Genomic DNA, 16,354 nt, shown 5'->3' with positions numbered 1-16,354 from the left:
AGTGCTGGGATTATAGATGTGGGCCACCACACCCAGCAGTACCAGATTTTTATGGTCAGTGGCCTAAGGAGGGTGTGAGACAGGCTGGAGAGCATAGTAGGTACACAGGAAATACTTGCTAGTTGACTCAGTTAGGCATTTGGTGTCTGCTATTTCCTCTGGACTTCTCATTGCTCCTGGTGAAAAAGGAAACATTGCCTACATTTCACCGAGAAGGAGACTGAGGCTCCCACAGGCAGCGCAAGGTGCCCAGGTCACACAGCCGCCGTGTGGCAGGCAGGCTTGGTGCCCAGGCTGTGCTGAGCTGGCTTGGCTCTCTGTGCTGCCTGCCATCTTCCCTGTCATGGGTCGAAGGAGTCACCAGGGTTGGCTTGGACACTCTAGCGCATGCCAGGAGTGATCGTTAAATCAAGATGCGAGTGGCAGGTGAAATTGGAAGGTGATTACTCGAGCAGCATATGGATGGGATAGTGGGGTGGGAGCACACGGTGAGCATTGGCTGGGATGGACTTGGGGACATTGAAAGGAGAGCCGAGAGTCTAAAGAGTGTCACCAGCTCAGCAGAGCCCACTGACTGTTTGACCCGTTCCTTCACTCTGCACATGGGGAAGTTGAGGCTCTGAGAGGGGAGGGGCTTACTGAAGTCACACTCCAGCTGAGGGCAGAGCCAGGAGGAGTGCTCAGGACTCCAAACTCCCTGTCCAGGGCTCCCCCCACCCCCCGAACCTCATCTAATTGAGCTTTCGAAGGAGCAAGCGGGAATGTGTGACAAGCCATTTAATTAATGTGGGAACAGCAAATATAAACTGGTAGCAGAGAGCTGGTGGGGGATGCTGTCTGTCTCCAGGGGCCATTAAAAATGTCTTCCTCCCGTCACCATGGCTCCCACATCCCTGGTTATCTCTTGGCACCGTGGCTGAAGGGTGTTGCCGTCCGAGTCACCGAGCATACCACGTTGCCACGAGGCCCTAGGCATGGACACTGAGGCTGAGCATGGCGGCCTTAGGGGAGAGGAGTGTACACCACAGTGGGAGCTCTGGAGAGCAGAGTCCCAGCTCCGCCGTGCTGGGCTATGCTGTCACCACTGGCCCATGAGGCCCAGCCTGTGGGCTCAAGGGCCTCTGCACATGCTGTCCCCCCAGGGACGCTCTGCCCAGCCTCCACCGCTGTGGAGACCCTTTCTTCAGGCATCTGGCTCCTTCTGGGCTGGAAACTGTCACCTGCTCTCTCCCAGTTTCCCCTGCACCCTGGCCAGAGCTGCTGGGCTCCCTTGCCCACTGTATTCTCTGTAAGCACGGGCTATGCTGACATTGCTCTGGTCCACCTTCGCCAGCTACACGTTGGACCCGAACCCAGGGCCATGAGCATCTGCACCTTCAACTCGGGCCAGCGCCCATTTTGGGCACCCTTTACCCAACGTCACCTGTCCAGCATTCCCCATCCTCCACCTGGCCCAGCTCCTGTCACTTCCTGGGGCTCCTGTCACTTCCTGGGGCTCCTGTAACAGCCTCTTGCCTCCTTGCTCACTGCACTGTGATTTAAGGGTATAGCCAGAGTCCTGCTTGAGCCCAGCATGCTGCATCATTCTGGGGTCCCCACCAGCACTCCCCAAGGCCCTCAGTCTGGCCTTGCTGGCCTCAGCAACCTTGGATGCTCAGCACCTGGCTTCTCTTGCTTCTCACCTTCCTCAGTCCCCTCTCAGCGAGGCCGTCCTGGTCATGCTGTTGACAGTCACACCCTGTCCCTTCTGACCTCCTCGTCATCTGACTCTATGGTGACTGACTAACCCCACTGCCTCCCCAGAAGATCTTGATTTCCTCTTGCTGATGCATCCAAGGAGTCCGAGGAGGGCCTGGTACACTGCAGGCACTCAACCCTAGTTTCTTTACCAGAACTGGACTGACAGAAACTGAGAGGCAGCACATTGAATCAGTGACTTGGCCCACAGCCTGCACATGGCCTGAGCCCTGGACCCAGCCTCGAAATTCTTAGCTGTCTGTCCCAGCTTCTCAGGCCTCAGTTTCCCTTTCTGACTCATTAGACACCAGGACCCCTGAGTGTTCATAAAGGAAGCCTCTAGAACAGAGGCGGAAGAGGGTCGGAGCTGGACAGGGAAGCAGGGACCTTGATCCAAACCCGGCTGCCCCTGAGCCAGCTCCTGCCCCCCCCCAGGCCTTCCCCACCCTGTTTCTTGACTTCAGGGCTCCAGAGCTGAATGCCAAGGGCCATGGTCCTCACGCTCCCACAGGACCCGAGGATCAGTCGCTCTGCTGGATGGAGGGTGGGGGTGGTGCTGAGCAGCCAGGTGACAGTCATTTTTCACATCCTGTTGGTTCCTTGGCCACATCCCGTGGCGCCCGCGTGAAATGCCACCTGTGAAGATGAGGAACAAGGGCCTCCACCCTGGAGAATAATCTCACACAGCCCATGCCTCCCACCCATGGTGGGCAGCAGGGAGTCAGACCCGCATTCTGTTTCCAGCAGCTTGAGTCGCTGGTCCTCTGTGAGCACCTCCAGGTCAGCACATTAATTCATTTATTGATTGATTTTTATTTTTCTGAGTCAAGGTCTTGCCATGTAGTCCAGGCTGGACATAAACTCACTGTGTAGCCCAGCTTGGCCTTGAACTCACAGCAATCCTACTGCCTCAGCCTCCTAAGTGCTGGAATCACATGGTGTGCCACCATGCCCAGCTGGTGCCTTTAATGTGTGTTCTTTTATCTTCACAACAAGCTGTGGCAGGGAGCTGCCAGATTGTACCCATTTTGCAGGTGAGGAAACTGAGGCTCAAATCTGCAGCTTCTAATAAGGGGCCCAGCCTCCAAAGGCCTGCTCTGCTGCTCCACACTGCCTGGCTGCTGGAGAACGTCTTGTTCAAGCTCCAAATGTTTGTTTTCTCCTGATGCTACACAGATGTTCTTGACTGGCATGGAGACAGCTGGATGGGCCTGACTTCCTCACAGATTCTGGGCTGACATTTGGTTGTCAGGCACCCTGGCCAGTACCCATGGGGCAGATGTCAGGTGGCTAGAAGTCTGCTCGGCTTCACCTCAGCATCCTGAGAGCTGGGCTGCTCCTGCTCCCCACTGTCAGGTGCCACATCCTGCAGCTCGGGCATTCCCGCCCCAACTACCTCCCTGCACCCCTGCCGCTTGGCACACACAGACACCACGTCCTTAGAGGGCCATGTGAGGCCCGGACAACCCAGTGGTGCTATGAGGCTGGCTGGTACTGCTGGAGTCCCCAGCGTGTGGCCAATGTGAGCAGGACGTGCCGCTAACGTAAAGCACACTGTGGCTCCAGTCTTGGTCCAACTGAGGGACACAAATGCCTCATTAATCAGTGTAGGTGCTGATGATAGGTGCCTCTCAACCCCCGAGGGAGGAGAGCCCCCAAAACCCATGGAGAGCTGGAAATACTGCACATTGAGAACACTCTCCGCGCGCCTGGCCTGCTGAGCCCAGCTCCACGAACATGCTCAGAAAGCCTACACTTGCCTGCATCTGGGCAAAATCCCCTAACACGAAGCCTGTTTCTAAAATAAAGTGTGGAACATAGTGTGTAGCTTACAGAATTCCACACCAGAGTAAAAAGCAGCGTAAAGTGAAAGATATTAAGTTGACCCAGGTATGCACAGTCCAAACATACTGTCTCAGCACTGGGGAGGCTGAGGCAGGAGACTTTCCATCTGCAGAGCCTCTGGTCACTGCCACGTGTGTCATCTGCACCTCGTCCTCCCATTCGCAGTGGCTCTGTGACCCACAGGGGAGGGGTGTCTTGGGCCTCTCCACACCAGCCAGTGCCACCTCACCCCTCTGGGACAGCTGTGTGCCCTACCATAAACGCAGACATGTTGGGGGGGCCCGGCCTGGAAGCCTGAGGGCCCAGGTGTGGCCTCACAGGACGTGGGCCTGTGCCGTCAGACCTGTGCGTGACCAGGTCGTGTGCCCACGCTGGGCATGCCGTCATGGGCATCCGTGGCTGCAAAGGCAGTGACTGCAAGCTCCACCCTCGAGGGGTAAAGGGGTGGTCTCCAGTCCCTGTGAAAGTGGTGACTGGGCACTGTGGAAGAGCAGGTTTCACCCCTTGGTTTTCACTACCGGCTGGGATAGGAGCAAGGTCTGCACACTCTTGTTTGTTGAATGACTTTAGGAGTTAGGGGAAGCTAAGCTTCAGACAAAATGTGAGTGATGGGTCACAGCAGCGGGGACTTCGTGGAAATCTGGCTCACTGGATTTCTCTCTCTTTTTCTGTTTCACCCAGCAGATTCTCCCAAGCCTCCTGTTGCTCCCAAGCCAAAGACAGCAGTTCCCAAGTTCCCTGCCTCTCCCAGGCCAGAGGGTCTGCACAGCCCCGGCCCCATGTCCCGGGGCCCCAAGCCACCCCTGGCACCCAAGCCCAGGCTGGCGGGCCCCATGGAGTGCAGGCCTGGGGCACACATGAACCACCGGCTCTCCAAGTGCAGCAATGGCCAGCTGCCATGCGAGGCCAGGGGCTCCCCCAACCCCGAGTGCTCCGGGTATGAGACAGATGAGGACAGCTTCCCGGGACCCCAGGCTGCACCAGGAGAGGACGCAGCTGAGGACACAGGCAGTGCAGGGGAGGAGGCCTGTGTGGACGGAGGCACCGAGGACACAGGGGACAGCTGGGACCTGACACCCCCAGCTGGAGAAGGAAAGGAAGGCCCTGGAGATGAGGAGGAGGATGGCAGCCACAACTCGGGATCAGGTGCGCTGCTGCCCACGGGTGAGGAGGAGGAGGAGCCAGAGGGAAGACTTGGCCTGTGTGACCTGGAGGACGGCCAGCATGAGGCCCCTGGGACCCACAAGGACCCCTGTGAGGAGCCTGGGCTGCCTGGGGACACTGCAGAAGTGGAAGAGGATGGAGAGGAGAGCCGTGGCCACGCAGAGCTGGACAGTGGACAGGATGAGGACAAGGCCAGTGAGGAGCTTCCTGAGAGTGAGGAGCCCCCTGAGTGTGAGGAGCCCCCTGAGAGTGAGGAGCCCCCTGAGAGTGAGGAGTCCCCTGAGTGTGAGGAGTCCCCTGAGTGTGAGGAGTCTCCTGAGTATGAAGAGCCTTCTGACCATGAAGAGCTCCCTGAGTGTGAGGAGCTCCCCAAAAATGAGGAGCCCTCTGAGTGTGAGGAGCTGACTACCGGTTCCCAAGAGCCCATGCCAGCTGCAGAGGAACTCGCTGTCCCCGAGGAGCAGAGGAAGGACATACAGGCTGACCAGGATGAGCCTGATGGGATGGCCGCCCAGGATGGGGAAGGCCCTGGAGCCAGTAAGGACCCCATGCCAGCTGAGGCCCCTGAGGACAGCTGCCAGATCATTCCTTTTGAGAGCACCAGTGTGGAGGACCTGGTGGCATCCCTCCCTGGGAGCCCCTACAAGCTCTTTCCTACCGAAAGCACCTCCTTCTGTGGTGACAGCTGTCTCCCTGTCATGCCAGAGGGCGGCTTGGAATTGGAGCCACAGCCTGAATGGGGCATCCCCAGCACAGGGACTGCAAGTGGCCAGCGAGGTGGAGCTGGGGAGGTACCTGCTGTCCCCGACGTGGGTGTCCTGCCGGAGGACAAGGATGACCCCTGCATGACAGAGTTGGAGGAAGACGCAGCCTGTGACTCTGAGGGTGGCCTGGTGCCAGGGGACAGAAGGAACGTCGTCCCCTGGGCCTGGCCCCACTCTGGGAAGGTGGCCGGCTGTGTTCCAGAGACGGTCCCCGAAGAGTCAGGCCCTGAAGCTGGGTCCTTGGCCATGGGTGTCGCCAAGGAGGCGGGAAGGCCAGTGCTGCCCTCAGAGGCCAGCTGGGCCCTGCAGCCACGCTCCTTCTCAGTGGAGGGTCGAGAGCCGCCAGGGGCTGTGAGCCGGGAGCCCCAGGGCACCGGGCTAGACCTGCGCCGCATGAAGAGGAAGGAGGACAACCTGTCGCTGCCCTGTGTGATAAGCTCCTCCGGCAGCTTCTCCCAGAGCAAGTGCCTGCCATCGAGCGGCACCTCGACACCCTGCTCGCTGGTGGATATCCCTCCACCCTTCGACCTGGCCTGTGTCACCAAAAGGCCGGTTACCAAGAGCTTCCCATCACTGCTGCTGGACAGCGAGGCCCCAGACAAGGCCACCAAGAAGAAAAAGTCATCCTTCAAGCGCTTCCTGGCACTGACCTTCCGGAGGAAGGCAGACAGCAAGGTGCATGGGGATGCTGGCCTGACCTCCTCCCGGTCCTCATCTGAGTCCAGCTACCACGGGCCCTGCCGCCTCCTGGACGGTGACCGTCGGAGCCTGGGCAGCTCCCCGCAGCTCAGAGCCCGGGTCGGAAATCTTCGGGCTCCTGAGTCACCTGTGTCGCTGCTCTTCTCCAGGGATGGCAAGAGGAGGGGCATCCCCTTCAGCAGGACAGTGTCCAGGGTGGAGTCCTTCGAGGACCGCTCACGGCCGCCCTTCCTGCCATTGCCACTGACCAAGCCGCGCTCCATCTCCTTCCCCAACGCCGACACGTCTGACTATGAGAACATCCCCGCCCTGAGCTCCGACTATGAGAACATCCAGCTTCCACCTCGGAGGCTGGCCAGGCCCGGCACGTTCACCAAGCTCTTCGAGGAGCAGAGCCGGGCCCTGTCAGCTGCCAACGAGAACGATGGCTATGTGGACATGAGCAGCTTCAGCGCCTTTGACATCAGGCCGCAGGGCACAGAGCCTGAGGCCGAGAGGTACGTCATTCCACCCACCACGCATGGTCTTGCAGGGCTTTCCCTGCCTGAGCCTCACTTAGGCCACATGCCAGAGCATCTGATGCCAGGGTAGATTTTCTATGTGAAAGTGGTATATACAAACGCCATATTTCATGCAAGTGCGATTTTTGGTTGTTTCTTGAGGTAGGGTTTTGCTATGTAGCCCGGGCTGGCCTTGAACTCACTATGTAGCCCAGGTAGCCTCGACCTTGCAGCATTCCTCCTGCCTCAGCCTTCCAGGAACTGGGATGACAGGTGTGTGCCACCATGCCTGGCTGCAGATGAGATTTTCAGAGCATAGCTCATGTGCTCAGTGGATGCTTGGCTCTTTGTCTTTGGGAAAGTACCTGAGAGAAGGTTCTGGAATTCTGCCAAAGTAGACACCTCCTCCCTGGGAGCTGGCCCAGGTTGACATGACACCTTCTATTGTGTCACACACAACGCATGCAGCAGAGAGGCACGGAGGGCTTCAGAGCTGGGCCCTGGGGGCTTTTTGAGCTGACTCGGCTGCTTGTCAGGGACAGGGTCGCTGTAGGGGTGCAGGACACCAAGGCACTGACGGGGGAGGCGCAGTGCCCATCCCAGCCGCAGGACCAGCACTTGCTGCTCCTGGCACAGTGGGTGCAGCCCACCTTGGACCTTTACAGTCTTTCGGGCACCTGCCCTGGACAGGGACAGGAGCCATGGAGTGATGAGGGGCTCGCCCAGGTGCCTGGGGACTCCCAAGGCTCCACAGGTGTGTTGGTGAGGAGGACCCAAGACCAGCACTGCCGTGGCTGCAGGGTAAACGACGTGGGGTTGGCCTGGCTCCGTCTCTCTGCCCCAAGTTCAGGCAAGGGCACCAACCGCTCCTCCCGGGACTAAAGGCCATGTTTGGCTGAGGGCCTATGTGGCTTGGAGCTGTGGATCTGGGCAAGCTGGAGAGGCAAGAGCCACCACACTGGGGACTCTGGCAGGGTCTGGAGAGATCTGTGTATGGTGAAAACAGCACCCAGCTCTGCAGTGGCCACACCTCATGCTGCGACCCAGAGGACACGCAGCCACACCCCAGCCTTGCGCTGGTGGCCCCTGGGTCTGTGCTTGTCATTCCCAAGCCATGGGGGACTCGGTGTGAGGCCCAGGCTGTCCCCTGTGATGCCCTTTTCCCCATGCTGGCTCTACCCTCTCGTCTCATCTTCTGGATAATGAACGGCCTTGAAAAAGGGGAATCACCTACTATAGAGTCACAGGACTTCACAGCTGAAGGGATTGTCCAACATCATTCAGTCTTCCTATGGAGGAGGAATATGGGGCATGGAGGAAGTTAGGACTCAGATTTCTTAGCTTTTCATTCATGAACTTGCAGTGAATTACATCAAAGGAGGCCAGGTCTGGTTGTGCAGACCTGTGTACTATACAACCCCAAGGGCAACTCCTTCCACCCTTCTCTTTATCACTTTCCCATTAGTGGGACAAAACACCCGACACCCACAACCTATTGGAGGAGAGGGTTACTTGGGCTCACAGCTTCAGTGGGTTCTGTCTATGGTCAGCTGGCTCCAAGGCAGGAACAGCATGGTGGAGGAAAGCTGCTCATGTCATGGCAGCCAGAAAGCAGAGAGAACGGAGGAGCTGGGGGGAGAAGGCCATGCCCCCCGGACTGTCTCTAAGCAGTCCCCCCCACTTGGGAACAGCAGTCAGCCAAGAAACTGTGGGTGCTGTGTCTGGCCCTCTCTGGCTCCAATTGTGTCTTCCATTTTCTCTCAGCTGAGGCCACAGTGCCCAGATGCAGCTGGGTATGGTGATGCACAGCTTTATTTTATCGAAGCGCTCTGGGAGACTAAGGCAGGAGCTCTCAAGTTCCAGCCCAGCCCAGGCAACTTAGTGAGTTAGCAAGTATTAAAAAGAAGAAAATTAAGCCAGCGCTCCTGCTCCACTCTGAGGCTGTTTTGCCGACAGCCAAGCTAACTGGGAAAGACCGGAGAGAGCCGTGTCTTGGTACAGCAGGCGGGGCAAAGCATCCTTCTGCTTGCTCGTAGACTGGGGGAAGGAAGTCCCTGGAAGGCAGGCAGGAGCAGGTCTGGGAAGCAAGGCGTAGCTGGGGGCTCTGTGCTCACCTGCATAGGATGGTGCTGTGAGGCTGGGGCTGCACCCACAGGTGCCAGGTGGGCGGGTGAGGTTCCTTTCTCCTTCCTGCCTCCAAGGGTCAGACAGGAGCCAAAGTCAGCCTCAACAGCCCTGGAGCCAGAGCCTGGGTCCCATGCATCCCTCAGACTTTAGGCAGGGCTGGCTGCATCTGCCTCTCTGAGATGCACATGGCCTGCGCTTTCCCACCACACCGCTCCTGTCACACTCTGCTGGGTGTCTTTCTTTAAGTCAGCCATCTCTTGACTTAAAAGCACACAAAGGAAACTTCATGTCCATATGGGAAAATGGAATAGCAGTGTCAGTCACCATAAGCAGAAGGCACTTGGGAAAATAAGGTACAGAGAAAAATGGAGCAGTACGGCCACAGCAGGCTTGGGGTGAGCAAATGCTGGCTGAAGTCTCTGGTGATCTTGAAGATGTCCAGATCCTCTGGACTCTCTGCCCCACCCCATCAGAGGGCTCCAGGAGGAAAAGGACATTTAAACGCAAGTCCCTTCCCATGGAACAGAACCTGAGAGCCCTTAGGGACACCTCGTATGGGGGCAGGCAGCTCAGGGGATAGATCAAGTTTCTTCTCTGTAGTTTCTTCCTTCCAGATATGGGTACATAGATAGGAGCATTTCAGTAGCTACAATATTAATAGTCTTTTATTTTAAAAATCAATCTGGGTATGGTGATGCCCACCTGTCATCCCAGCACTCAGGAGACTGAGGCAGGAGGATCTCTGTGAGTTCAAGGCCAGCCTGGGCTCCATAGTGAGTTCAGGGCCAACCTGGATTACATAGCAAGACTCTGTCTCAAAAAAAAAAATTGTACAAATTGTTATCTGTGTGCATTTTACATGGTGCACAAAAACCAAAAAACCAAAAAAAATTTGTTATCTTTTAATTTAAAATGCACCCTCAAACGCTCTTATTTTCCCTAAATTGACCTTTATACAAAAAAAAAGTTTTTGGCAGAGATCTAGCTTAGCACCCTCACTTTGCACACTGGAGCTAGGTGTTCCTCATGGGGAGGGGTTGGCCTTCGCTCTAATTATCTAGGGGACCTGGCAGGTTGGCTGCCTGCTGGAAGCCAGAGAGGAGCCAGGCTTGGTCAGCACCTGTGGGCCACACGGCCTGGGCCCTCAGCACCGCACACATAGTGAACCCCTAGGTCTTACAGGTACTTCGAGAACCTTCCCTGACCTTGCCTGTCCTGCAGCCAGTCAGTCTGGTGATCAGCAGGGACCCTGAACTGCTGCTGCTTTCTTCTGAATCCTCAGATGCCCTGGCAAGTGCAGAGTCCCCAGCAATGCCCCTGCTGCCGTCCCGGTCATTAATGTGTGTCATCCTGACACACCTGCGCGCTGTCATCCTCGAAGGTGACCAGGTGCTCATGGCCAGGTGCAGAGGCCTGGGACAGTGACTGCCTCTCTGCGTGTGCCTCTGCGTCACCACGGGTAAACGGCCGTGACAGTCATCCTGCCTTGTGTTGTTGAGACTCATGAGTCAGGACAGCAAGTGAGGGGGGCAGCCATGAGCGTCAGCTGGCATCAGGGTGCAATCGGGGTCAGTGGGTATAGGGCTTGATTGTGGGGACAGAGTCTGGGAGGGAGAATGTGGCCCCTTGCGCTGTAGAGACAGCTCTCTGTCTCTATCTCTCTGTTTCTGTTTCTATCTCTGTCTGTCTCTCTCTGCCTGTGTCTGTGTCTCTGGGTCTCTGGGTCTCTGTCTGTGTCCAGTGAGTGGCCAGACTAGAACTCAAGCCCAGCTGCCTCTCTGTCCAACATGGTCTCCCTGACACCCTCTTCCATGGCAGGGGACATCGCATTATGTGAATGTCTTCCTGGCAGGGTTAGGGGTGGGGACACAGCACCCCAATGTGTTGTGTGGCCTTTGATTCGAGGGCTCAAGCGGACACAGGAAGATGTGTCCCTCTGTCCAGCTGCCTCAGGAAACACCGTGTTTTCTGAAGCCATCCCCTGTGTAGACAGTGAGACCCTCTCTTGCTTCTCATTAAGTGTAGACGGTGCAGCAGGAAACATTCATGTTCACCGTGGAAGGAGGTGACCTGTGGCCGGAGCACGAGGCTTCCATGCACACATGTAGGGCCCAGCCAGGTCCCCTGTGGCCTGATCCCCTGGGCAGGATCCTCTGTCCAGGTTGCAGCGTCAGAGCCAGGTGTCTGTCTGTAGCAGCCCGGAGCTGTCCTGTTATTATTCCGTTTGTGACAAATGAACTCCTGCAGAGCTCTCATTAAGCCTCTCGGAGAGGACCTGGAGCCGCCATAAAGATGATTGTGATCTCAGCAGTGTCACCCCAGACGTGTACAGCTGTGCGTCTTGTTGAAATTGAGTGATGAGAAAGTTTGGTTTTTAATTTTCTCACTTAAAATAAGACCATCTGCAGCTGTTTCTCTTAGCAATAATTTTTAATTAAATCCCATAAAATGCACGAGGAAGGACCCTAATAAGCCATGTTAGGAATACTCACAGCTACACTGCCTGCCCGAGCTGTGGGGAGACCGACAACCAATTCATTTTTTTTTTTAACTCGCAGAGCTGTGAGGGGACAGAGAAATCCCAATGACGTGTTTTGTTTGTTTGTTTGTTTGTTTGTTTTGTTGTGGTTTTTTTTGGTACCGGGGATCAAACTTGGGACCTTGCGCTTGCGAGGCAGGCGCCGGAACCACTGAGCTAAATCCCCGGCCCCCAGTGGTATGTTAATCACGAGAGGTTTCACCTCTACAGAATCAGGGTTCCCTGTGGGAGGTGAAGCCAATTCTTGCTAATAGAAGGTGGCCTGGCTAAAGGCCCTCGGGGACACTCGGAGACACGCAGCACAGGTCCCCACAGAGGGGCAGGTGGCTTTTGTTCCTGCAAGGTGCCGAGGTGCCCACTCTGTGCCTGCCGGTCTCCGCCCGCCAAGTGGGGACAAGTGTGTCACAGGAGCTTTGACTGGAGAGGAGGTCACCGAGTCCCAGGTGTCCCTGCAGTTCTCATCACCAAGTGCTTTGGGGCTTGGGGTGGCCAATGAGGTCCCTGTCCCCCAAACTGAGGTTCTCGGGGAGAGGCAGCGGTAAGCACACGAACTCAGTCGCCAAGGTGGCTATGGTCTGTGGAGAAGGAGACAGAGCAGCATAGAGTGCATGTCTCAGGGGAGGTGGTCAAGGCAGCTGCTCAGAGGAGGAGGTGTCTGAAGGAACCTGGTGTAGCATCCTCAGGGGAGTGGCAGGACAGAGGCTGGGGGCCGGGGGGGCTTGCAGGGGCACAGGAAGTGAGGTGGCAGCAGGGCTGTTCTGAGGGGCTGCTTTTACCTCAGTGGGCCCAGAGGGTGGGACTGGGATCTGCCATGGGTTGGATCTGCACTGGCCCCAGAGCAGGTATGCCGCCTGCCCGGCCACAGCTGGGTGCTCCTGGGAAGTGGTGGCTTCAGGGGAGTCCTCAGTCACTGGGGCTGGGGCCTTGGGGGGGACAGAGATGTGGCCCCACCCTCTTCTTCTCCACTCCCGGCTGAGGGTGAGTGAGGGGCTTCTCTTTCACCAGCCCCACCATGTGCTCCACAGCCCAAGCACAGTTCCAGTGACTGGGATGGACCATCTTCCTGGGGATAGTCCTGCCATTTGTCACCATAACAGAAAGCCAACTCGCACAGGACCTAGACTATTTCAGGGACCCGAGATCCTCAGACCCTCACACCCAACTTCACATTTAGGGTCAGATATGTCAAGGAGCTGCAGTCCCAGCATAGTGTTTGCCACTCGCCCCTGGCTCTAGGGGGAAGGGATGGGTCTCGAGTCCTTGGGGCCTTCAGTGACCTGGTCTTGAGTGCCAGGGACCTGGGCCTCCAAGTGTTCTCTACCAAGGCAGTGGTGGCCCAGGGGACAGGGAGGAGGAGCCTAGCCTGACCCCATAAGGGAGAGGAGGAGCTGGGGACACTTGGACTTCCGCTTCCTGTAAGGATCAGGTCCTCTGCAAGCGGCAGGAGCTATGGAAGGTTTGAGGCCAGCTGGGTGAGTAGAATACAGAGAAGGAAGCCGGCCAGAAAGGCGCCTGGACATCAGGGTTGTGTGGCCAGCAGGTGTCATGTGGTGGGTTCCCAGCCAAGCTGTAAGAGGAAGAGGATGGCTTCGCAAGCCACTTTCCTCTGAACCCCAAGTTTTTAATGAGGGTCACAGGCTGAACCTCACAGACGTGCTCTCAGACTCATCAATGACAGCAGGAGGCATCACGCACCTGCAGTGCACCAGGGTCCCGGGGAGCCCTTTACACCTGAAGCTCACTTAGTCCCACAGCTCTGTGGTCCCTGTGACATTTCTGTTTTTAACAGATGGTGAGGCTGGGGTCCCAAAAGGTTAAGTGATTTCCCCAAGGATGACAGCTGGTTTGAGCAGAGCAGGATTTGACCCTAAAGGACACACACTCAAGCCCAGGCCTCCCACACGCTACAGCCACCGCTCCCACTTCCTGGGTCTCTGTCATCACATAGCCTTGTTGACCTACTTCCCACTAAGGGTAAGAATGGGACACGTGGGAATGAACCGCACTCACACCCGGCCTCTGGCCGGAAGCTGTCCCAGCTTTTCCCTCACTGGCAAAGGATCCTGCTGCAGCAGAAAGTCTGAAGTCTGTGGGTACCAGGCGTGTGGGGCCAGGAGCAGCCGTACCCACCCACCTTCCACTCCTTGGCCTGGCTGGGCCATGATTCTGGGACTGGCTGCTCCTGTGTCCCACAAACCAGGAAAGATGGAAACTGCGTGGGCCCAGGCCTCTGAGAAGGACACGGCCCAAACAAGGAAGGACACAGGACAAGGAAACTCCGGCCCAGAGCAGGGATGTGATCTGCCTAAGACCCCTCAAGTATCAGGAGGAAAAGCTGGTGCCAGGCCTGATGGCACATGCCTGTAATCCTTGCACTAGGGAGGCTGAGACAGGATACTGTGAGTTTGAGGCCAACTTGGGCTACACAACAAGAACATGTCTCAAACCCCCCCCCCGCCAAAAAAAGGAGAAGCTGGAAATTGCATAGGGAGCTACCTGACTCCTGGGCCCAGCACTCTTTTCCTGCCTGTGCCGCTCCCACAATGGGCAGGAAGCCCGAGCTGGCTGTGGGGATGTCACACGTGCTGGGCCTTCACTGCCCTTGAGGTCACACTCCACCTGCTCCCCCAGGCTGACCACTCATCCTGTGTGCCCCATGTCCTTGGCCACCAACAGGGACTCTGGCTCCTGACAGCCTGCTACCTTAACTGCCTATAACTGTGACTTTGACAGGCATCCACCAACCTCATGTGTGGAGAGGAAGATTTGTGTTACCCTCAGGAGAGTCCCGGTGTTTCCTGCACACCAGCCTTGTCCATGAGTCAGGACTGGGGCTCAGGCCCAGAGGGCAGCTTCCAAGAGACACACAGGTCACAGGCTGGCTGGAAACTGGCATTAGGGCTTTGAGTCCTGCCTTTCTTATTGGCATCTAGGCTCCACCATCTGCCGAGTGACCGGATGGCAGGTAGCTGTGGGGCCATAGTCTGCTGGGGTTAATTCAACACTGGCTACTTCTCCTTTAGAGGCAGAGGTACTCAGGTTATGAGAATTATCACAGAAACAGCTGCTGAAGAGACCAATTGCCGACGATGCTGAGGGTCACTGTGTGTATGCCTGGGCAGTGCGGCCTCACCATGGTGCTTCTGATAAACCTAGGAGAAAAGTTACATGAACTCCTGTGTAGATTGAGGAGAAGGGGGTTTCACCTCAAGTAAGATCAAAAGTAGAACCCGAGAAAAGTGGAAGCCCCTGTGGGAAGCCTCCTGTCACTGTGAACACGACTCCTATTGCTGAGACATAGTGGAACCTTGTGAGGACCCCCTGTGTGTCATGAGAGACCAGTTGGTGACCAAGTTGGTGAAAACATTTCCTGTTAGGCCCCTACTGCAAGTGGGAGAATAAAACCCAGGTCCCCATGCATGGCAGGCCATCGATGTTACCCATGTGATGTTGCAGTTGGCTGAATACTTTGCCTCCCGCAAGAAGAGCAATGATTGTGGTGGCCAGTGGGTGTCAGTGTCTATACTCGCTGTGAATTTGGATCCAAGGAAACCAACTGACATTGTAGCTCAAGCTCTGCCATATATCCAAACACCCTTTGTTTCTGGAGTAGTAAGCAACAGTGTGAGAGATGATTCCAAGTCCTGGTGAAATGCGAATGTAAACTTCATGGTGTCCAAAACTTCAGGACAGACACTGGTATGGGACAGGGTTTTCCCCTCCAGCAGGGTCAGGAAAAGTGGTGTTTAGGCCGTGGCCTGCTTTTTCTACTTGTGGTTCTGTAGGTCAGAGTCCAGTGGGCTCAGCCCAGTTCTCAGCTCAGGATCTCATAGGGCCAAAGCCTAGGCATCAGATCAGCTGCCCTGTCTTCCACTCTCATCCAGGATGTCAGCTGACTCTGTCCCCCATGGGACCCAGGATTGTGTTCCCTGCTTTCCCTGTGGTCCTCCAGCAACAAGGAAGGGGTCGAGTCTCTGCACTTTTGGGACCTCTGGCTCCAGCAAAGGAAGATCTCTGCTTTAATAGGCTGATGTGGTAAGGCTGGGCTTCTCAGATAGTGCAGGATCATCCAGAGCCTTGGGCACATCTGCAGAGCCCTTCTTCCATGAAATGCTGTCTCCTGGCTCTGGGATTGCAGGATAGATACTTCTGAAGGCCACAGTTCTGCCTGCCATGGTCCCCTTTGATCTCCAGAGACTCATACCCATCCTCGGTGCAAATTCTGTTCCCCTCCCAAGTGTACCATGTCTTGTCCTATGAGTCACTGCTCAGCTCATCTCATCTGAACCTCTTCAGCTCAAAATCTCAAATCTTGTTATGTAAATGATCGAGACCAGGCATACAGGAGGCTCTGGGATGACCCATAAATCCTTGCTGTATTAGCCTTGTCTTGCCAGGACAAAACACCTGACATACACAATTTAGAAGAAGAAGGATTTATTCGACTTATAGTTTCACAGTGTTCAGTCCATGGTAAGCTGCTCCAAGGCAGAAGGCACTGCAGAAGGACCTGGCAGAGGACAGCTCATGGCACACCTCATGGCAGCCAGGAAGGGGAGAGAGGAAGGAGCTGGGGTTGAGAATGTACCCTTCCAGGTCACAGCTCCATGACCACCTCCAACTAGACCCGCCTCACCCAGCAGAGTCAACTATGAACATGGTGACAGATGAACCCACAGAAGAGCGTGATGCCCTGTGATCCAGTCACTTTCCACACACAGGAGACTTTAGGGACATTTTTGACCCAAACACCAGCACTATCCATCTGTGAAGCTGAGAAGGTGAAGAAACAAGTTAGCTACTCATGTACAGTGATGGGGCTGCCCAGGCATGAGGAGATGAGCCACACACACAGGCAGGCAACACTTCCTATCCCCAGGCTGTGAGACCAGCAGCCCAGGCCCCTCTTCTGCACAGGCAGTGCTGACTGCACACATGGGGTTCATCCTCTTGCAAGGTTGTGGGGTCTTGGGAGACAC

At 56.3% G+C, this 16,354-nt stretch overlaps 1 protein-coding gene across 4 annotated transcripts in view; it reads left to right on the top strand.

Moving 5' to 3' along the window:
* Fgd5 (FYVE, RhoGEF and PH domain containing 5) overlaps positions 1-16,354 on the top strand; it is a 66,075-nt gene that overhangs the window by 2,100 nt on the left and 47,621 nt on the right. For 3 of the 4 annotated variants that reach the window (XR_015445669.1, XM_087196814.1, XM_004870479.4), the window contains exon 2: positions 4,264-6,706. Coding sequence is in view for 3 of the 4 variants with exons in the window: in XM_087196814.1 (XP_087052940.1) it covers positions 4,264-6,706 (2,443 nt within the window). In the remaining variant the exon portion in view is untranslated. The remainder of the gene's footprint in view (positions 1-4,263; positions 6,707-16,354) is intronic. The other variant, XM_004870480.4, reaches the window with a different exon arrangement.

The sequence above is a fragment of the Heterocephalus glaber genome, unplaced genomic scaffold, assembly GCF_053883595.1.
Source record: "Heterocephalus glaber isolate CG9 unplaced genomic scaffold, H.glaber_assembly_v1.0 deba00001615, whole genome shotgun sequence".
Classification (NCBI taxonomy): Eukaryota; Metazoa; Chordata; class Mammalia; order Rodentia; family Bathyergidae; genus Heterocephalus; species Heterocephalus glaber.
Note: the sequence above shows the minus strand (reverse complement) of the source record. Positions and strands in the feature narration are given on the sequence as shown.